The sequence below is a fragment of the Bombina bombina genome, chromosome 1 (genome assembly GCF_027579735.1).
Source record: "Bombina bombina isolate aBomBom1 chromosome 1, aBomBom1.pri, whole genome shotgun sequence".
In the NCBI taxonomy this organism is placed as follows: Eukaryota; Metazoa; Chordata; class Amphibia; order Anura; family Bombinatoridae; genus Bombina; species Bombina bombina.
Window position 1 is genome coordinate 1,347,107,572 of NC_069499.1, and position 23,823 is coordinate 1,347,131,394.

At 37.9% G+C, this 23,823-nt stretch overlaps 1 protein-coding gene across 1 annotated transcript in view; it reads left to right on the top strand.

Moving 5' to 3' along the window:
- The first annotated feature begins 1,955 nt into the window (after nucleotides 1-1,955).
- Nucleotides 1,956-23,823, top strand: part of ARHGAP30 (Rho GTPase activating protein 30) — a 209,171-nt gene continuing 187,303 nt past the window's right edge. The window contains exon 1 of the mRNA XM_053703002.1: nucleotides 1,956-2,318. Within this exon, the coding sequence (XP_053558977.1) occupies nucleotides 2,210-2,318 (109 nt within the window). The 5' untranslated portion in view covers nucleotides 1,956-2,209. The remainder of the gene's footprint in view (nucleotides 2,319-23,823) is intronic.

The following is a 23,823-nucleotide window of genomic DNA, read 5'->3' on the forward strand; positions in this document are numbered from 1 at the left end:
AAGCAAATTTGATGATAAAAGTGAATTGGAAAGTTGTTTAAAATTGCATTCCCTATCTGAATTATGAAAGTTTAATTTTGACTAGACTGTCCCTTTAAGGAGCTGGCCTTAATTTAGAAACCAATCAGCAAGCGTTATCTAGATGCTGAACCAAACTTAGGGTGACTTCTAAGTTTACATTTCTGCTTTTCAAATAAAGATACCAAGAGAACAAGGAACAATTAAAATTTGTTTTGTTTTAAAAGATAGATAATATCTTTATTACCCATTCCTCAGTTTTGCATAAGCAACACTGTTATAGAAATATATTAGTTCCCGCTGTGATTACCTGGTATCTAAGCTTTTGCAGACTTGCATTTAGCCAATCAGTGCTCTCTCATTTGTAACTCCACAGGCGTGGTCACAATGTTTGTAAGGATAGAAAGTTGATGGCACTGCTTTGGAATAATGAGGGATATTGCCATTGAGAATATTTATCAGGCCTGCATTTCTGCTTTTCAAATAAAGATACCAAGAGAACGAAGAAAAATTGATAATAGGAGTAAATTAGAAAGCTATTTAAAATTGCATGCTCCATCTGAATCATGAAAGAAAAAAATTGAGTTTTGAATCCCTTTAAAGAGATACATAGTTCCCAAGATAAAAATTGCTTTTAAAACAAAAATAATTAATGAGAGTCCTCGTAATACTGACAAGGCATCTTATAGAATTCTTATAGAATATAGAATTCTTCTTAGCTTATATCCTGAGGCCATTTAGGAACAATTATAAAATAACTAATAAAGTAGTTATCTTACAACCATTGTTTGTACATTTGACTGACTCTTTAATAGCTGTCCCAAATTGTACTCAGCAGAAGACATACAATAAGACAAGGAGTCAGCCATTACTTGATAGAAACTAAAACTTTACACGTATCTTCAATATTTAAACAACTCATTTAATTATGAAAATACTTCTACATATTATTCTCTGACTTATCTTTGGTTTTGAATACATAGTTATAACTAGCATTTGCTTAGTGTTTAATGTTCCTTGAACCCCTTAAGGATATAGCTTTAGTTTTCTCAATTGTTCCATGACGGAATAATTCTGTCATTGGTCATTAAGGGGTAAAGTGAAATGAGACAGATTGATAAATTCTAAAAGGAATCTGAAGATTTTCATTTACTTAATCTGCTCAGTCAAACCTTTCCTCAAGACCTACTCAATACTAATAATTTGGGATTCATTGTATGACTTCATTCATATTAACAAAAATGTATTCATTTGCCAAACCTATAACGTGTGATTTTAGACCATAGATAAGCCAGCATTAGTTTAATATATAGAACATGATCAACATACTTATTGCTAAAACATTTTCACAAGCTTATTGTTTATATCTACTGGCATTATGATACACAGAAACACACCCATACCTTACTGCCTACACTGGTTAAACCCTGAATAGTATAATGATATATTTACAGATAAATAAGAATAATGCATGATGAGCAGAGGAAAGAAACCTGACAAATTGTGCAGTATTACTGAATATTGTAATGCTGTAGATGTCTCATTAAGATTAACATACTCTAGACAATCTAAATCCTGTAAGCATAACTGACCGATGAATGCCTATAATATGTTGGAATATCCCTTGGTCAAGAAAAAGGGATATTTTGCAGATGTTTATGAGGATGACTTGTTATTCATTTTATATTGTGAAAGCGTACTGTGTGGTTTGAATGATGCCGTGAACAGGATGTGGTTTTAAAGTCAGTAGCTCAGGCTTCCTCTAAAATTGAGATCACTGAATTCTGCGCACAAAATGGGGCTGGCGCTTACACTTTAAGGGTGGTAATCATTTCTGTAATACGGCTGCTTCCTCTATAAGAACCACTTCCTTTGCAGTAAGGTGTAGTCAATATTTTTAAGCAAAGTCAAATAATCTGAGAAGCCATGATGTAACAGGTGCATCATCTTAACCTGATAACCATGAATATTAAACTAATCTCCAAAAGGTATCTTCTGTAGACGCTAGACTCAAAGAGAAGACTACAGGTGGAAGACAAAATCTCTGGTGAAATTATCCGAGAATATTAATTTCTTGTAGCATTTTGGGATGACCTCAGAGCCCATTTTACTAATTTGTGCAGTGAAGGCCAAAGGAGAAAGGTCTATTCTATTGTTACGTGAATAGGCTCCTTCAGTGATAATACCACCAATGTCTCTCGCAATGAAAGCAAGACAGAAGGGGAAAAAGAAAGGAGCCACAAGAGACAAAGTGTTTGGATGTGATTTGTTAGAACATCTGCAGTTATCTGGACAAGAAGGTATAATAAATTGCATAGCTTATATCTTATAACATAGCTGAACATCTATGTAACATAAATATTTTTTTTGCTATTATAACACCACCCAGATAAAGTTAAAGAAATAGTCTAGTCAAACTTATACTTTCATGATTCAGCTAGAGCTTGCAATTTTAAGCAACTTTCTTATTTACTCCTATTATCCCATTATCTTTGTTCTTTTACTATCTTTATTTGAAAAAGCTAAAATATAAGCTTAGGAGCCGGACCATTTTTGGTTCAGAACCTGGGTAGCGTTTGCTGATTGGTGGCTGAACCAAATATGGGCCAACTCCTAAGCTTACATTTTTGCTTTTCAAATAATGATACCAAGCGAATGAAAAAAATTTGATAATAGGAGGAAATTACAAAGTTGCTTAACATTGCATGCTCTATCTGAATTATGAAAGTTTAATTTTGACTAGACTATCCCTTTAAGCACAAAGATATGGACACTTCCAGCAGCTACAATTTGCTTTCATTTTCTGTGAAATAAATTACTTCTGATCCATAATCCTCTTTGTAAATAAAATCATAATATTTTGGTGGGGGGAACAGCATCCTGCACACAGCTGTGCAACTTAAAGGAACAGTCAACTCAAAAATTGTTATTGTTTCAAAAGATAGAAGATCTCTTTATTACCCATTGCCCAGTTTTGCATAACCAATATGGTTATATTAATACACTTTTTACCTCTGTGATTACCTTGTATCTAACCCTTTTCTGATAGTCCCCTGATCACATGACTTTTTATTTATTATCTATTGGCTAGCATTTTATCCAATTAGTGCAGTGTCTGCCACAACCCATGGGCGTTAGCACAATGTTATCTATATAGCCCACATGAACTAGTAGTCCCCTGTTGTGAAAAGCTAATAAAAAAGCATGTGATAAGAGGCTGTCTTTAGTATCTTAGAAAGAGGCAGAAATTTAAAGGTTTAAATGTTATAAAGTATATTAATATAACTATGTTGGTTGAGCAAAGCTGGGAAATTGGTAGAAAATGTGTTATCTATTTTTTTAAACAATAACAATTTTGGGCTTGACTTTCCCTTTAAGGATAGTTACAGGAGCTAAAAATACTACTTGAAATATATTTGTTTAGAGTGTAACAAATAGGAGCTTAAAAGCTTGATATAATCAAGCCACACCACAATGTTCCATGCAATGTAATAATATACAGGTAATGTTGCATTTATCTTAGAAAATAGTGAGAGTCTTCTAAATAAAAAATATCCAGTGCCAATGTGACATAAATGTTTATATATATATATATATATATATATATATATATATATATATATATATATATATATATATATATATATGTGTGTGTGTGTAAATATATATATATCCAAATTTAATTGTTTGATTAATAGCATTAATTTATTAAAAAAAAAAAAATAATGTGAGATTGTACTCAAAAATGTTTTATCATGTACATGAACCGTTAAGTATGTTAAACAAATTTTTTGCATGAGAAAAGGGTTAGTAAAAGCTGTTGAAATTTAAGTGAAGCTCACAGGAAGTGCGTCATATTGTACATCTGAGTCCTGGTTGATAAAACACACATGAAAAGATCCTTTTTTTTTCAGCAAAAGAACATCCTCCATACACCATAAAACAGAGCACTGTACTATGTTTAAAACATTTTTATTTTTCTAATTAAACATTTTTCTATATTTTGGCCCTTTTAAGTAATACAGTTACTGTCATTGAAACCAAGCAATATTGGTAGCCCTGAGTTGGAGTGTCAGCCAATTTATTTTAAATTCCTCCTTGGGAACTCATCATATGTTTGCCACCACAATATTAGCTCATTAACAGTTCTGGGTCTATAAATTAGTACCCTTACCTTAAAAAACAAACAAACTGTGTATAATTCCTAGTTCCTCAAAGAGATAAGGAAAATTATGTAAAGAAGTGGGATTTTGTATTGTACAGCAGTAATAAGGTGGGGAAGTGAAATTCTAAAACTGTAATCAGGAAACATATCCAGCAAACAAATGTAATTTCCATTCCAGAAGTCAATGAGTAGCATAAACAGGTCCCATTCTGTAAATGTTAACAAGCCTAGAAAGATCATGTGAATGTATATGCACCAGTATATTTATATTTATTTACTACACTAGGCCTATTATACTTCCTTCTGTTTATTTTTGCCATCTCTAATTATAATACCAACATGAGGCTAAAATAAGCTAAAATGAAGAGTCAGGAATGGGAGTAATTTCTTCAATAATGCAGCATTAATATAAAGATTATTGCAATCTTTTTTATGCTGTGTGGCAATCTCAGCTCTAACACAGGTGCTGATTGGTTTGTATCCCCTAAGTGCCTTGAACTGACCATACTTAAAGGGACAGTAAAGTCATAATTAGACATCCATGATTTAGACAGAGCATACAACTGTAAACAACTTTCCAATTTACTATTATTTAATTTGCTTCCTTCTCTTGTTATCCTTTGCTGAAAGGTTTATCTAGGTAAGCTCAAGAGCATCAAATAACCTAGGTTCTAGCTGCTGATTGGTGGCTGCATACAGATACCAATTGTCATTGGCTCACAAATGTGTTCAGTTAGAAACCAGTAGTGCATTGTTGCTCCTTCAACAAATGATACCAAGCGAATGAAGCAAATTTGATAATAGAAGTAAACTGGAAAGTTGTTTAATATTGTATGCTCTACCTAAATCATGAAAGACAATTTTTGTGTTTCCTGTCCCTTTAACAATCAGCCCCCAGTAGTATTGTGACCAGATGTCCCCGATTTTAGGGAACAGTCCCCGGAAATGTCCCCGGCTCCTGTTGAACTGTCCCCGGCTCCAGGGCTGGCTCAACCATGGGACCAAGTGGGCAATGGACCCAGGCAGCACTTGACAAGGGGCAGCACTTCAGTGACTGAATCAGTCACTGTCAGATCCAGACCATTCCTGTCCTGTATCTCTGTGGGGGAAGTTGTAGGCTCCCAGCAGCATATACTTATTATGTGCAAAGACACAGAATTAGTCAGGGCAACATTCAAGGAGAGACAAGTGCATCTCTTCCCTAACTACCTTGCCACTTATAGTGCAGTTCTGCATGAACATTGGTAACATGCAGGTAGGCAGGCTTAGCAAGGTCAGCAGTCAGGCTAGTAGGTTGATATGCTAATCAGCAATGTTACTACTGGGGGCGTCATTGCAGAATATCTTGAGCCGGCCCTGCCTTGCTCCTATTGTACTGCAGCCAAGCGCTGGGACGAAGTGATCGTCCTGATAACGTCCCTTCGTCCCAGCGTATGGCAGGCAGCACGCAGGTCAGGAGGGAAGAGCTTGTGCATGTGTGTATATTTATGTTTGTATGTGCATGTGTGTATATGTATGCTTGTATGTGTGTGTGTGTGTGTGTGTGTATATATATATATATATATATATAAATATATATATATGTGTGTGTGTGTGTGTGCATATGTATGCTTGTGTCTGTGTATATGTGTGTGTGTATATGTATGCTTGTGTGTGTGTGTATGTGCACATGTGTATATGTATGTTTGTATGTGCATGTGTGTATATTTATGCGTGTGTGTGTATGTGCATGTGTGTATATGTATGCCTGTATGTGTGTGTGTGTGTGTGTATATATATATGTGTATATGTATGCTTGTGTCTGTGTATATGTGTGTGTATATTTATGCTTGTGTGTGTGTGTGTATATGTATGTTTGTATGTGCATGTGTGTATATTTATGCATGCGTGTGTGTGCATGTATGTACTGTATATGTATGCTTGTATGTGTGTGTGTGTATATATATATATATATATATATAATTATATGTGTCTGTATATGTATGTTTGTGTCTGTGTGTGCACATGTATGCTTGTGTGTGTATATGTATGCTTGTGTATATGTATGCTTGTGTGTGTATGTGTATATATGTATGCTTGTATGTGTGTGTATGTGCATGTGTGTATATGTATACTTGTGTGTGTATATATGTATGCTTGTATGTATGTGAGTATGTGTATATATGTATGCTTGTGTGTATGTGTGTATTTGTATGCTTGTGTGTGTATATGTATGCTTGTGTGTTTGTGTATGTGTATATCTGTATGCTTGTATGTGTGTGTATATGTATGCTTGTGTATGTATGTGTGTATATGTATGCTTGTATGTGCATGTGTGCATATGTACTGTATGCACGTGTGTTTATGAGTGTGTATATATATATATATATATATATATATATATATACAGTATCTCACAAAAGTGAGTACACCCCTCACATTTTTGTAAATATTTTATTATATTTTTTCATGTGGCAACACTGAAGAGATGACATTTTGCTACAATGTAAAGTAGTGAGTGTACAGCCTGTATAACAGTGTAAATGTGCTGTCCCCTCAAAATAACTCAACACAAAGCCATTAATGTCTAAACCATTGGCAACAAAAGTGAGTAAACCCCTAAGTGGAAATGTCCAAATTGAGCCCAATTAGCCATTTTCCCTCCCCGGTGTCATGTGCCTCATCTCAGGTGTAAATTGGGAGCAGGTGGGTTAAATTTGTGCTATCGCTCTCACGCTCTCTCATACTGGTCACTGGAAGTTCAACATGGCACCTCATGGCCATGAGGATCTGAAAAAAAAGAATTGTTGCTCTACATAAAGATGGCCTAGGCTATAAGAAGACTGCCAAGACCCTGAAACTGAGCTGCAATATGGTGGGCAAGACCATACACCGGTTTCACAGGACAGGTTCCACTCAGAACAGGCCTCGCCATGGTCCACCAAAGAAGTTAAGTGCACATGCTCAGCGTCATATCCAGATAGTGTCTTTGGGAAATAGATGTATGAGTGCTGCCAGCATTGCTGCAGAGGTTGAAGGGGTGGGGGCTCAGCTTGTCAGTGCTCTGACCATACACCCCACACTGCATCAAATTGGTTTGCATGGCTGTCGTCCCAGAAGGAAGCCTCTTCTAAAGTTGATGCACAAGAAAGCCCGCAAACAGTTTGCTGAAGATAAGCAGACTAAGGACATGGATTTCTGGAACCATGTCCTGTGGTTCGATGAGACCAAGATAAACTTCTTTGGTTAAGATGGTGTCAAGCGTGTGTGGCGGCAACCAGGTGAAGAGTACAAAGACAAGTGTGTCTTTCCTACAGTCAAGCATGGTGGTGGGAGTGTCATGGTCTGGGCCTGCATGAGTGCTGCCGGCACTGGGGAGCTACAGTTCTTTGAGGGATCCATGAATGCCAACATGTACTGTGACATACTGAAGCAGAGCATGATCCCCTCCCTTCAGAGACTGGGCCACAGGGCAGTATTCCAACATGATAACAACCCCAAACACATCTCCAAGTTGACGACTGCCTTGCTAAAGAAGCTGAGGGTAAAGGTGATGGACTGGCCAAGCATGTCTCCAGACCTAAACCCTTTTGAGCATCTGTGGGGAATCCTCAAATGGAATGTGGGGGAACGCAAGGTCTCTAACATCCACCAGCTTTGTGATGTCGTCATGGAGGAGTGGAAGAGGACACCAGTTGCAACCTGTGAAGCTCTGGTGAACTCCATGCCCATGAGGGTTAAGGCAGTGCTGGAAAATAATGGTGGCCACACAAAATATTGACACTTTGGGCCCAATTTGGACATTTCCACTTAGGGGTGTACTCACTTTTGTTGCCAATAGTTTAGATATTAATGGCTGTGTGTTGAGTTATTTTGAGGGGACAGCAAATTTACACTGTTATACAGGCTGTACACTCACTACTTTACATTGTAGCAAAGTGTAATTTCTTCAGTGTTGTCACATGAAAAGATACAATAAAATATTTACAAAAATGTGAGGGGTGTACTCATTTTGTGAGATGCTGTATATATATGTATGCTTGTGTGTGTATGTGCATGCATGTATATGTATGCTTGTGTGTGTGCATGCATGTATATGTATGCTTGTCTATGTGTATATATGTATGCTTGCGTGTGTATGTGCATGAGTGTAAATGTATGCTTTTGTGTGTGTGTGTGTGTATGTATGTGTATGTGTATGCTTGTGTGTGTGTGAGAAAATGTGAGAAATAATGTATATATATCATACAATCACTCCATAAACCCATACCAAATACATTGCATATATAATTTGAGGAAAATATGCTAATAAAATAGTTTTGCTTGTATGTGTATGTGTGTATGCATGTATAAGTATGCTTGTGTGTGTGCATGCGTGTATATGTATGCTTGTCTATGTGTATATATGTATGCTTGTGTGTGTTTGTAGGGTTGCCACCTGTCCCTTAAAATACAGAACACTTATAAGTTACACATGCTGCAGGGTGTGCAGGGAGGAATATGAATAGTGCTTTCCAGAAACACAATACATGTTCCTCCCTGCACACCCTGCAGCATGTGTAACTCATAAGTGTCTAGGAAAACATGGCTGAGGTGGCAACCCTATGTGTGTATGTGCATGTGTGTAAATGTATGCTTGTGTGTGAGAAAATGTGAGAAATAATGTATATATCATACAATCACTCCATAAACCCATAACAAATACACTGCATATATAATTTGAGGAAAATATGCTAATAAAATAGTTTTTTACCATTTGCCAAAAAATAAAAATAAATTTCCCCCGGATTTCATTTTAAAAATCTGGTCACCATACCCAGTAGGGTTGCCACTTCGGCCATGTTTTCCTGGACACTTATGTGTTACACATGCTGCAGGGTAAGCAGGGGGAACATGTATTGAGAACAAACTAAAGATTAAATAAACAATCTAAAAGGATACACATAAAGCACTCAATGCAGACACCAAGAGGTTAATTCGAGTATATATGGGTCCAAACGGGAAGATAAACCAAGAGGGGTTTACACTAATAATCAAGTTAAAATATAACTTTTATTAAACGCAATAAAATGGAAAATTAAAATACTGGGATGTGTACTTAAAACTAAAAACTGAGAAGGATTAGATTTATGATAACTCAGGTTGAGTACCCAAGGAGGAGTATGTAATACCTAATAGAAGGCCACAATAAGAGTGTAAACAAGTATCAGTGTGATTGGTGTGTACATAAACTAGGTACAATGCATTGGAAGTAAAATAAATGTATAATAAGGTAACAGTGTTACCTGTACTAAGCACACTGTTCCATGATGTAGATGCTACACAGAGGGTATAATCAACTGTGTGTAATATGAATGGTATCAAGTAATAACCGTTTATTAAGATGACAACAATCTTAAGGTATAGAAACAAAGTCACATACTTGACTGAAGTTAGTATTCGTAGGAGACAAAATAAATTGCAATCACATTAGGTATGTAGTCAAAATATTATCTCCAAAGGAATAACAGTATGCGGTTTGTATTGAATACTGGGATTAAACCCTGTAACAATATCTAATTTAAGTAGAGAAAAAGGCAGTTGAGATTATACTTGATTATAATTAATTCAGCACCTGATATAGTATCCTGCTAAATTGAATCATGCACACAAGCACATACCAGTGCACAGTCTACAGTCAACAAATTACACTCTTGTTGGTTTCAACAAGAGTGCTTTATGAGTATTCTTTTAGATTGTTTATTCAATCTTTAGTTTGTTCTTAATATGTTTAATACACAGCACCTTCTACCCTTTCATATGTTAAGCCATTGAGCTATTACTCTATTTAGGGTGCAGTCACTATAATAATCAGGTAGTGCCATTGAATTCCCGTTTCTCTACTATGGAACATGTATTGAGCCTCTGGACAACACTTGAATATTTCTAATGAACAGCACAATACATGTTCCTCCCTGCACACCCTACAGCATGTGTAACTCCTAAGTGTCCAGAAAAACATGACTGAGGTGGCAACCCTAACCCCCAGGCACATGCAAGTGGTGCAAATACAGTCAGTGGCGTATTTAGATTTTGTGCTGCCCTAGGCACTCAAAATTCTGCTACCCCCCCTACTCACATACACATATACACATACACACTCACACACACATACATTCACACACCTATCTATTGCTGCAATATATATTTTTAAAAAAACAAACAAAAAACAATACTTTCCCAAACACAATACTAAATGCTGAAAGCCAAAAGATCTAGCTGAATAAAAGAAAGGTTCAAGGCTACCTCTAAATTGTAAGCTTTATGGGCAGTCTCTTATTATCCCCCCTAAAATGTAAGCTCTTTGGGCAAAATCTTTCATTATATACCTGTATAATACTTCTAAAATAACTGTAAGATTCTTACAAGTAAAGCCACAAAAAAGTGCTGCCCCCTCCCAATCTGCCACCCTAGGCAAGTGCCTTATTTGCCTAGGACAACAGTATTCAGCCCCAGCATAGCATAACTTCATGTTCTTTGAATTAATTCTAAAATTTCAAAGAAAAAAAATATTTTTTAAAGGCTGCAACAGGAACACCTGAAAACAGGAGTGTGCTACATACAACTAGGGTTGTCACCTCAGCCATGTTTTCCTGGACAGTATGATATATACACATGAAATAAAATAGGCTAGCTCTTCACAGCAAACAGAACAGAAATCACTAGAATTTGTATATTCCAAGGACTCAAAAAGTATAAATGTTTAATTGTGAGATAGAGATTTGAACCTATTTCCTGGCAACAGTTTTTTTTGTGAGCTTTTGTGACTTCCTGAGCTGGGGTTTGGTAACTTTAGCCACCTTATACAGGAAATGAGAATTTGTGCAAATGTAATGTTGCTTCTCTTTTTTCTTCAGAACAGTCTCAGGCAGAGCTATAAGTGAGAGTTTATCTGTTAACAAGTTTGACATTTTGTTTCTACAAAATTATTCATTTATCCATTAAAATATAAGGGGATTATACACAATTATGTGGTAGGTTTTAACTTAGTATATAAGCTGCCTCATCTATTTTGTTTTTTAACCAGTTCCTCAGTTTAAAACCATTTTGATAGCTATTATGTTATTTACCACAAAGTGGCTGCTATGTGTGTAAAACTGGCTAGGATATGATTTTATAAAACCATTATTATGCAGTTAGTAGTAATTTCACTCTAGGCAGATGCAAGTGTCCTAAAAAAAACATGTGAATATTAGTGTTTCTGGCCTGCAGTTTTACAGCCTGGCTAGAATTTGGTCACTGATATTTAAATTAGTGGCTTTTTTCAGCATTCTGTAGACTTAAAAGGGCATGGAAGTCCCAATTAAACTGTAATAAGACAGAAAATGTAAACATAATTAAAGAAATAATAACAAACATTCAATTTTACTGATGTTATGGGGTTGGGCTTGTGTCCTGAGCACTGTAAGGCAGTAGTGTTTTTAGTGTTTTAAACACAATATAGCATTGCAAACACTGCTGCTTAAGACACGTGAGCCTACCCAGATAGTCCTTACAGGCTAAAACTAAGCTTCACTATTGCTTGCAAATTTAATTTAATATGAACAGAAAAGTTAAGGGGCTCTACTACCATGTGTTTTTACTTTCTGATCTGAAAAATTCAGATTATCCTAATTTTTTGAAGGTATAATCTAGATTTTATTAAAGACACATTACTCTTTCTTTACTACTCAATGCAGCCTTTTAAAGAACAATAACATTGATAAGATAAATATAACATAAAACATAATAAGAAGCTAACAGAAGCTTATTATAATGAGAGAAAAAACAGCCAATCAGCATAGAGAATAGACTATAAACTGAGTACCCAGCTAACACACTTCCTCTTTCTAGTTGATGCTCAAAAGAAATAAAATATTACACATCATGAAAAGTCCAAAAAGTCCGAAACAACAAAGGGTAGCAAACGCCAACTTCTTGTAGAATTGATGGATGGAACTCCATGAAATGTTGAACTTGATAGAAGGCAGACTAGATGTCCAGAATTCAGTGGATGGATGATGAAACCTCTGAGTTGTAGGAAAGAATCCAGAAGATGAGAATGGATTGGAATTACATGGATACTGTTAAAAAACAAAAAATATTAATAACATATAATAATAAATACCAGGGTGGGAAAAAACACAATTATCTATTTGAGGAGGGAAAATACTCGTCTCTGTGTCTTTAATAAAATCTAGATTATACCTTCAAAAAATTAGGATAATCGGAATTGTATTACAAGACCAGAGACTCCTATTGTCAGGCTACAAATATAAAGTTAACGATGGAACACAATTCACAGATCTTAATTTATTAATAATTGTTTTGTTTCACTATTGTAAAGGAATATCACTATGGCTTAGTGATATTCTCACCTAATAGTGATAGTTTAGTGGTTTATTTTGCCACACCCCAGATTATGCAGTTAGGGTTAAGCAAACTTGAATAGGATTTGTAGAAATTGTTCTCAATATTAAGTTAGCTTTAGTTCTTAAGTTGCAGGTGTAGTAATGGTTCTATTAACTCTCAGAGTCTTATGCAGTGTAACACATAAATATTTAACTAGTAACCAGGTTCTGTTAACAGTTATACATATGCTCATGCAGTATTGCTATTTTATTTGCAGAGATTACTTGTACCTTGTCTTGTGTTGCACTTGTAGTGTGGCAGAGCTGTAATGAATGCACAGCCTGTTCTGTGGAAGTTCCAGTTTCACTGTGGAAGCTGTGTTGTTTATTAATCTGCAGTCAGGATGTTTCAATAAGGGTTAAAGCCAGATTTTCAGTGACAAGTTCTGTGGTAACTCTCCTTTAAATACAAACTACACAGTGAAAGTTCTCCAAGTAACAAAGCATTAGAACACATAGAATAATACTTGCAGTTTGGTTCAGGCAGTTCATTCAATTGATTGCATGTCAGCTCCTAAGTTAATGAACACTGCAGTTGTTTGGATGAATTCCAGTTAAAGTTGAACAAAGTATCAAAAAGTTCCTGTGAGGGAAAAAAGTTCAGAAAACAAGTTATTCAAAGTAGTTAGGCTCAGGTAAATAGGGTAGCCTTGTACTCCAAATTACTAAGCAAAGAGAATTGATTTGGGGTGGTTTTTAAAGGCAAGCTGCAAGTTTGTTGCTTGAAGGATTCCGCTGGGTCCTAGAAGGAGCTAGGTTCCTGACATGACCCCCCACTCAGGGCAACGGTCCCACAGTTGCCGGTCTGGGACGATTTGGATTTCTGCGATGGAAGAGAGTGACCAGCCGTTGAGCTCTAAGATTGGTTGCAGGTTCCCATGTGTCGTCATCAGCTGAATAATTTTTCCAGCGTACCAGATATTGTAATTCACCTCTATGGAACCTGGAATCCAGCAGGGAATGCACTTCATATTCGTCTGGATCCAGTGCCTGAGGAGGTGGTGGAAGAATGAGTTGAGAGTGACGAGTGGCTCTGTATGGTTTCAATAGTGACACATGAAATGTGGGGTGGACCTTAATACTATCAGGTAATTTAAGAGTCATTGCGTTTTCATTGACAATTCTAACTATAGGGAATGGTCCTATGAACAGACCCGAGAGTTTCTTACTCGGTATCTGTAATTTCATGTTTTTGGTGGATAGCCAAACGAGATCACCTATGGCGTATATAGGTGGTGGTCTTCTCTTGAGGTCGTAATAATGCTTTTGAGTGAGCTGAGCATTTTTTATGTTCTCCTCAATAAAGCGGAAATTGTCTTGTAAGGAATCATGTAGATCATCGATTAAGGGTGAATTTAAGGTGTCTGTTGCAATGAAAGATATTGTTGGATGGTAGGCATAATTTGCATAAAATGGTGTAGATTTTGTAGATGAGTTTACAGCATTGTTATAGGCAAATTCAGCCATGGAGAGGAAGTTCATCCAATGTTCTTGATGGTAGGAACAATAGCACCGAAGATATTGTTCCAGCCATTGATTCAGTCTCTCTGATTGACCATTGGTCTGAGGGTGAAATGATGTCGAGAAACGATGATCGATCTGTGTTAAGTCACAAAGTTTTGTCCAGAAATGTGAGGTGAATTGTGTTCCTCTATCAGTGGTTATTATCTTTGGTAACCCATGTAGCTTGAGTATGTTATCTATGAATAAATGTGCTGTCTCAGAGGATGTGGGTACTTTGTGATACGGCACAAAATGGGCCATCTTAGTAAATATATCTATGACCACTAGGATTGTTGTCTGTTTATTTGATTCAGGTAAATCCACTATGAAATCCATCGATAGATGGTACCAGGGTCTCTTCGGTACTGGTAATGGAGTTAATAATCCATACGGAGCTCTTCTCTCGGATTTCGAAGTGGCACAAATGGCACAAGTTAAGATATAGTCTCGGATGGATTCTTTCATTTTTGGCCACCAACAATCCCGTGAAAGCTGTTCCAAGGTTCGGTAAATTCCTGGGTGTCCGGCTAATGGAGAGTCATGGTATAACTTGAGCAAATTTATTCGCAATGCTTTGGGAATGTATAATTTCCCTTCATGGTAGTACAGGTCATCAATCTTATGTACAGAAGAGTGAGGTAGCTCCGGCTCCTTGAGACAATGACGTTTGATTTCGGTTATCACATCGGTGGTTAGACCTACAAAACATTCGGTAGGTAAGATAGTGGTATTTTGGGTTGTTGTTTTAGGTTTCTCAGGTAGGCGAGACAGAGCATCTGCTTTACCATTCCTGGAGGCAGGTCTATATACAATATTGAAGTTGAAGCGCGAGAAGAATAAACTCCAACGGACCTGTCTTGCTGAAAGAGTTTTGTTGTTTTCTAAATAAAGTAGGTTCCTGTGATCAGTGAAAATGGTAATAGGAAACTTGGTACCTTCGAGAAGATGCCTCCAGTGTTCCAGTGATCTTTTTATTGCGAGGAGTTCTTTATCTCCTATGGAATAATTTCTTTCAGCTGTTGACATCATCTGTGAGAAGTAAGAAACTGGATGGATGGGATCGTTTGGTGTTTCCTGTTGAGAGAGAACTGAGCCTAAGGCAAAATCAGAGGAATCAACTTCCAACACATAGTGGTGTTCGGGGTTCGGAAATCTTAGAATGGGTGCTGATGTAAAACTATCCTTTAAATATTCAAAAGCTGAATTAGCGTCTGGATCCCAGTTATAAGATGAGTTAATGCTGGTTAATTTCGTCAGTGGTTTTGCTATCTTGGAAAAGTTTCTAATGAATTTCCTATAGTAGTTTGCAAAACCTAGGAATTTTTGGAGTTCCTTTCTGGACTTGGGTATTAACCAATTTTTGACAGCGTCTACTTTTTGTTTTTGCATAGTGATACCTGTTGGTGAGATATCATATCCAAGGAATGACACATGCTTGGTATGGAATATGCATTTCTCCAACTTAGCATACAGTTTATGCTCTCGGAGCCTAGACAGTACCCATCGCACGTGTGTTTTGTGTTCTGTTTCATTTTTAGAATAAATCAAAATATCGTCTAGGTATATCACAAGACAGATGTCTAAGAGATCTCTGAACACATCGTTTATGAAGTGTTGAAAAGTGGCGGGTGCGTTGCACAGTCCAAACGGCATGACAAGGTACTCATAAAGGCCATACCTTGTCCTGAATGCGGTCAACCATTCGTGTCCTTCTTTTATCCTCACTAAGTTATAGGCTCCCCTTAAATCGAGTTTCGTGTATATAGTTGCCTCAGATAACCTTTCGATTAGTTCTGGGATTAATGGGAGTGGGTAACGATTTTTTATTGTGCGTTTGTTGAGTTCTCTGTAATCGATTATGGGACGTAATGATGAATCCTTATTCCGCACAAAAAAAATTCCGGCACCTGCTGGTGATGTTGATGCTCTGATAAATCCTTTCCGTAAATTTTCTTCGAGATACTCCTTTAAATGATCCAATTCTGGCTTGCAGAGAGGGTACAAGTGTCCATAAGGGATGGAAGAACCAGGTTGAAGTTGTATTGGACAATCGTATGCACGATGAGGAGGCAAGTTCTCAGCTTCTACTTTACTGAATACATCCTTGAAATCTGCATAAGGTGAAGGAATTTGCAACTCAGGTTTTTCTGTAGCTATTTCGGTCTGGAGTAGAACATGTTTGTGGAAACATGTTGTTTTACAATAGACTGAATCAAATTTTATGGAAGATAGTGACCAGTGGATAACTGGATTATGTAATTTGAGCCAACTAATACCCAAAACCACTGGGAAATGTGGTGATGAGACAACATCAAATGAGAGGTGTTCTGTGTGTCCTGCTGTAGTAACTGTTAACGGTGTGGTATGGTGTGTGATAGGGCCAGTTTTAGGTTCTGAACCGTCAATCATATGAAAAGAAAATGGAGTATGCTTTTTTATAAGGGGTATTTTATTTTGCTTTACAACATTATAATCAATAAAGCATCCATAAGCTCCCGAGTCTATGATGGCTTCAGTAGTCAGCTGATCTTGGTCCCACTGTATGGAGAGAGTTAACATGCAATAAGTTTTAGTTTTAGTGGTGTTTAATAAAGAACTTGTAACTTTGAACTTACATTTCTTGTTTTTCTGTAAAATGGGACACTCCTGGACTGAATGTGTAGGATTGGCGCAATACATGCACAGATTATTACTCTTCCTGCGGTATCTTTCTTCTGTTGTTAAAGGACCACGGGCTATTCCGATCTCCATGGGAACAGCTGTTTGTTTACTATGTTGGGTTGGTTGAGGTGGGGAATAGATAGAAGGTTTTGGTCGGACATCTGCAGAAAACCTTTCTGCCTTCCTTTCTCGCAGTCTGCGATCCAATTGTTTTGCAGCATTCATCATTCCTTCTAGGGTTTTTGGGAGTTCTATCCTGGCGATTTCATCTTTCAAGCTCTCCGAGAGGCCTAAACGGAACTGGTTTCGAAGTGCAATCTGACTCCATTCCGAATCAGCTGCGTATAATTTGAATTCCGTGATGTACTCCTCCACGGGTCTCTTGGCTTGCTTAAGGTTCCTCATGGAGGCTTCAGCGGACATTTGTACATCAGTGTCGTGAAAAAGATCATCCATACATGTGAAAAAATCAGAAAGGGATCCTAGCACTGGGTCATTATGTTCGCACAGATTGTCAGCCCAGATTCTTGGCTCACCCCTCAGGAATGAAATAGTACTGAATACCTTGATCCTCTCTGTGGGATAACTGCGAGGTCGTAGATTATAAAGTAAATGACATGAATTCTTAAACTGCCTATACTGCTTCCTGTTTCCAGAAAAGAGCTCTGGTAGTGAAACTGAAGGTTCAGGTGTTTGCTGAGGTGGTGCAGTATGAGTAGTAAGTGAGTCTCTTATAATTCCCCTTAAAGACTGATTTTCAATTTGTAAATCATGAACCGCCTGAGCAAGCTGATCAACCTTTTGGGAGAGGTTGTAAACTATCTGTGGTAGATCTGGTGGCTCCATTTTTAAGGCTTAGTAATATGTCAGGCTACAAATATAAAGTTAACGATGGAACACAATTCACAGATCTTAATTTATTAATAATTGTTTTGTTTCACTATTGTAAAGGAATATCACTATGGCTTAGTGATATTCTCACCTAATAGTGATAGTTTAGTGGTTTATTTTGCCACACCCCAGATTATGCAGTTAGGGTTAAGCAAACTTGAATAGGATTTGTAGAAATTGTTCTCAATATTAAGTTAGCTTTAGTTCTTAAGTTGCAGGTGTAGTAATGGTTCTATTAACTCTCAGAGTCTTATGCAGTGTAACACATAAATATTTAACTAGTAACCAGGTTCTGTTAACAGTTATACATATGCTCATGCAGTATTGCTATTTTATTTGCAGAGATTACTTGTACCTTGTCTTGTGTTGCACTTGTAGTGTGGCAGAGCTGTAATGAATGCACAGCCTGTTCTGTGGAAGTTCCAGTTTCACTGTGGAAGCTGTGTTGTTTATTAATCTGCAGTCAGGATGTTTCAATAAGGGTTAAAGCCAGATTTTCAGTGACAAGTTCTGTGGTAACTCTCCTTTAAATACAAACTACACAGTGAAAGTTCTCCAAGTAACAAAGCATTAGAACACATAGAATAATACTTGCAGTTTGGTTCAGGCAGTTCATTCAATTGATTGCATGTCAGCTCCTAAGTTAATGAACACTGCAGTTGTTTGGATGAATTCCAGTTAAAGTTGAACAAAGTATCAAAAAGTTCCTGTGAGGGAAAAAAGTTCAGAAAACAAGTTATTCAAAGTAGTTAGGCTCAGGTAAATAGGGTAGCCTTGTACTCCAAATTACTAAGCAAAGAGAATTGATTTGGGGTGGTTTTTAAAGGCAAGCTGCAAGTTTGTTGCTTGAAGGATTCCGCTGGGTCCTAGAAGGAGCTAGGTTCCTGACACCTATTTTTGCAAGTTTAAAGCATATTAGGAGAATAAATTAAGCGAGGCATGTTGAATGGGTCTGAAATAAAATTGTTTAAAAATGGAATCAGAAGACCAATCAGCAGCATTTAAAATTTGTTGAAGAGGAGCCGTTTTTAAAAAGGCTTTTGAAGCAGCAGAACCTCTGACGGAATGAGCTGTGAAAGAAATGTTGATACCAGCCTCTTTCATGACCCATTTAACCCACCTAGCAATAGAGGTAGAAGTGATAGGAGCATGAGGAGAGACGAAAGAAATTAGAAGTTGATTAAAGTTAGTTTTCCTAAAAATCAAGGTTCTAGATTCATAAGACTTTAAGCATTCAACCACACACAGAGAAGGTTCGGAAGGAAGATAAGGATAAAAAATAGAAGTAGACAAAGTTTTAGTTCTGCGAGAAAGAAAAAAGGTAACTCCTTCAGGAGAGAAACGTTTAGAGTTCAAGTCTAAAGCTTTCACATCAGATACTCTTCTGAACGAAATTAGACAGAGAAGAGTAGCAAGTTTAGCAGAAAGTTGTTTCAGAGACAACAAATTATTATCTGGCCAAGAAAATTAAATCCCAGAAAAATTCATGTTTGGGAACAGGAGGTCGTTTTAATCTAATGGCTTTAAGAATTCTACAAACTAAAGGATGTTTGCAAACAGGTAAATTATTAATTAAATTATGTCTTGCTGAAATAGCTGACCTATGAACGTTAATGGTTCTGTAAGCTAGGCCTGAATCAAAATGATGAGACAGGTAATTAATAATTTCGGTTAAATCAGAAGAAATGGGATCCAAATTCCTTCGCAAGCACCAGCTAGACCATTTTCACCATGCGGCAAAATAGCATCTGCGGGTACCTGGGGCCCAGGAATCCTGAATGAGGGATCTAGCTCCCTCCGAAAGACCTCGGAGAGACCAGGGTCCCCTGATATTGTTCATGCTATCAGAAGAAGAGAGCCTTGGAGAATTAGACTGTGATAATCGCCCTGACTAACAGGTGAGGAAGCGGAGGAAGAAGAATTGGAAGATTGATGGACATCTCCAGAAGGGAGGGATACCATGATTGGGTTGGCCAAAAGGGAGTCACAATAGTTAGGCATAGAAGATCCCTGCGAACTGTTGAAATTGTCCTCGGGATCATTGAGAATGGAGGGAAAGCATAAGCTTTCTGAGGGGGCCATGGATGGAGAAAAGCATCTATGGCCGCTGCTTCCGGATCTGGGCGCCAACTGAAGTATGGGTAAATTTGAAAATTGGTCCTGGACGCAAAAAGGTCCAAACAAAAGGGACCTCTGAGAGATTGAAGTGATAGAAACATTTTCTTGTCTAGTTTCCAATCGCTGGAATCTGTCAAATGACGAGATCCCCAGTCTGCAGCTGCGTTTGATTGTCCTGGAATATATTCCGCTTTGATGGAAATATTCCTGTCTAAACAAAGATGAATAAACTCTTTGGTTATGTTGGACAAGTTTCTTGATTTGGTGCCACCCAAACGATTGAGATATCGCACTGCTGAAATATTGTCCATGCGTAGGAGAATAGAAACTGGAGAATAAAATTTGGCAAAACTTTTGACTGCAAACGAGCCAGCCAATAATTCCAAACAATTGATGTGGAAACGTTTCTCCTCCAATGTCCATTTGCCACCTGTGATGGAAGGACCACAACGCGCACCCCAGCCTGAAAGACTTGTGTCGGATTCTATAACAAAATCTGGAGTCCTGCCAAAAATGGCTCTCCCATTCCAGGCTTCCAAGTGAGAAAGCCACCAAGAGAGTTCTTCTTTGGCCTCTAGGGATAAAGGAATCAAGTGAGAGTAGGAAAACCCTTTTCTCAAATGAAGAATTTTTAATCCCTGGAGTTCTCAATAATGTAAAGGGGCGGGAAAGACAGCTTGAATAGAGGATGATAGTAACCCTACTATTCTGGCTATAGTTCTGATAGGGACTGAATCTTTGGATAAAGTTTTGGCAATTTCCTACTTGATGTTCTTCACTTTGTCTGGAGGAAGACTCAGAGAGGAGAGCACCGAATTGATTTTGAAACCTAAGAAAATTAAAGATTTTGTAGGGTAAAGGACCGACTTCTGTTTGTTCACAATGAAACCTAAAGATTCTAGTAAGGAAATTGTGGTAGTTAGATGATTCTGAAGGGAATAAAAATCTTGGTCCATTATTAAAATGTCGTCTAAATAAATTATCAGACGAATCCCTCGGAGTCTCAACCAGGCCACTACAGGTTTGAGTAACTTGGTGAAAATCCAAGGGGCTGAAGACAGGCCGAAAGGAAGACAAGTGAAGTTCCAAAATTGGTCTTCCCAACGGAATGTCAAGAATTTCCAATGTTCTTGAGCGATTGGGACGGTTAGATAGGCGTCTGTAAGGTCTAGACGAACCAACCAATCGTTTTCTCTTAAGCATTCTCTTAATAAGTGTATTCCTTCCATTTTGAAATGATGGTATACAACATAGGCATTTAAAGACTTTAAATTTATGACTGGCCTGAACTGGTTGTTTTTCTTTTTTACTAAAAATAGGTTGCTTAGGTAAAAATCTTGGGACTGAATGACCGGAAGAATTGCTTTTTTGGAAAAGAGAGTTGAAATTTCTTTCTTGACCAAAAGAGAGTCCTCCCGAGAAAATTGAATGGGATGAGGAAGACAGATTTGAATTGGGGGAGATATGAATTCTATGAGAATACCTGACACTGCCTGTAAGACCCAGGGGTCTGAAGTAATTGAAGCCCAATTTTGAGCAAACAGGGCGAGCCTGCCACCAATTTTTTCTGGGAAAGAAGAAACATGGGGAGGAGGTAATAAACTTACCTGGAGCTTGTCTAGCTCTGGCTCTGGTCTTAAAACCTCTCTGAGTCCAGGGTCGACCTCTTGTCGGGAAGAAGGAGGAGGTAGATGGGTCTGAATAACCTCTTTGAAATTGTGTCTGAAATTTATGTTGGTATTTGGATTGTTGGGGATAGTAGTGAGACCTGGATAAATAGGATTGGCGGCCGGGAAAGCGGCCTCTGCCTCTCCCGGCCCTGTCAGAAAAACTCTGGTTAGGGTAGAAAATTTTCTTTACAGATGTCTTTACTTTGTTTAGGTTAGAGAAGGTATTGACATATTGGCTAAGGTCTTTTAAATATGAATCTCCAAACAAAAGACCCTTGTTATCGGAAGCGGTATTGCTTGAGGAAGAAACAGAAATTTTAGGATCTATTTTTCTTAAAGTGTTACGTCGACTTTCTCCAGACATTGCATAATTAGTATTTCCAATAAAACAAAGAAGTCTTTGGACCCATTCTCTGACTACGTAGGGGTCTAAGGGACAATTTTCGGCTACACCTTGTTCAGACAGTTCAAATAGTTTAGTGAGGGGCCCGACAGAATCTAAAAGTTTATCCTGGCAAATTTTCCAGGATCTGTCTATTCCTTTCTTCAATTTATAACCTGGGGTGCCAATAAATTTCAGAATTTTGGGATCAACCTCTGGAGTGATAGAAGCATTTTTTGGTAAAAGGGGGCGAGGACATTCAGCCTTCATTTTGTTGCGGGTTTGTTTTTTCAGGGGTTTACGCAACTGATGATCAACGAATTTGGCTAAATCAATGGGGGAACACCACTCGGCGGACCGGGGATGGTGTAATTCGTCTGGTTTAAATCTATGATTGCCCAAACAATCCATAAAGTCCTCCTCGTCCTCACTGTAATCATAAGATTTTTTGGTTTTCTTTTTCTGTTTTTTGGCTGCTGGGGAGCCATCAGAATTATCAGATTCATTGAAATTATCAGAATTAATATCAGTATATTCGTCACCATCTGAAACCTCTGATTCTGAAGATAGATTTTCAGTAATATTTTTAGTTTTAAATTTTAATTTTTGGCATACGTAAGTATCCCCAGTTTGGTTACCCTCGGGGTGCAGGGTTCTACTGACAGCGGTTTTACTTCCTTTGCTGTGAGGAAAATTAGGATCAGCTAAAAGCTGTCGTGACTTATCAATAAGTTTTTTACTTTCTTTATAGGCAATAGATGGGTTTTTTCTTTTTAAAGATATCTTTCTCTGTTTCTCTCCCATCAAAGAGGACATTTTGTATGTGGGTTTGTTAGAATTCACGTCATAACCTTTGCCCTGCAGCCCCACATCCACGTAAGGTCTTAGAGCCAACCCCTAGTCCTGCATCCTCTCTATAAGTTATAGCCCCTCTTTCAGTACACACTTGCATAAAAGCTCAGATCAGACTTCAAAGCCCTGCAGCCCCTCTATGCCACTTGACTACATCAAACTTCAGAGCAGACCTCTAGCCCATAGGCTCGCTATCAACTATTGCCCCTCTGTCAGCCACACACCCATATAAAAACTCAGATCAGATTCCAAAGCTTTGCAGCCACTCAATACCACATGCCTACATCAGACTTCAGAGCCTAGCCCTATAGGTTCTATGTCCCTCTGTCAGTCACAACCCCACATAAAAGCTCAGATCAGACTACACATCCCTTCAACCCTAGGCCCTATATGCCACATGCCTACATCAGACTACAGAGCAGACCCCTAGCCCTATAGGCTCTATGTCCCTCGGTCAGTCACAACCCCACATAAAAGCTCAGATCAGACTACACATCCCTGCAACCCTAGTCCCTATATGCCACATGCCTACATCAGACTGCAAAGCAGACCCCACGTCCCTGCATCTTTTTTAAAGAGCCCAATACCTATACCAGGCCTAAGATCAGACCCAAAGGGCCACTAATCCCCACTAGAAGCCTCAAATCTACATCAGACCTCAGATCCCACCCAAATGGCATTGCAGCACCTTTGAACTACATGCTAATGTGAGACCACCATGTCTCTACAGCCACCTTTTTATGTACAGTGTACCATATACAAATGAGAACATCTCTAGCTAATTAAGACTCCAAAACCCACATAAAGGGGTCAATTTAACAAATGTCGTCTGGACATGATTCAATATAGTGAACCATGTCTGCCCGACATCCCTAAATGCTGACAGCATATGCTGTCAGCATTTAACATTTATCGGCTTGTGCAATGCCACCCCCTGCACATTCACGGTCAATCAGCCGCTAGCCGGGGGTGTCAATCATCTGATCGGGATGATTGCAGTCCTAAAAGGTGGCGGACAAGTTAAAGGGATACCAAATTTTTTCTTTAATGATTCAGATAGAGCATGCAATTTTAAGCAACTTTCTCATTTACATTTTTTCTTCGTTCTCTTGCTATCTTTATTTAAAAAGCAGGAATTTAAAGCGTAGGAGCCAG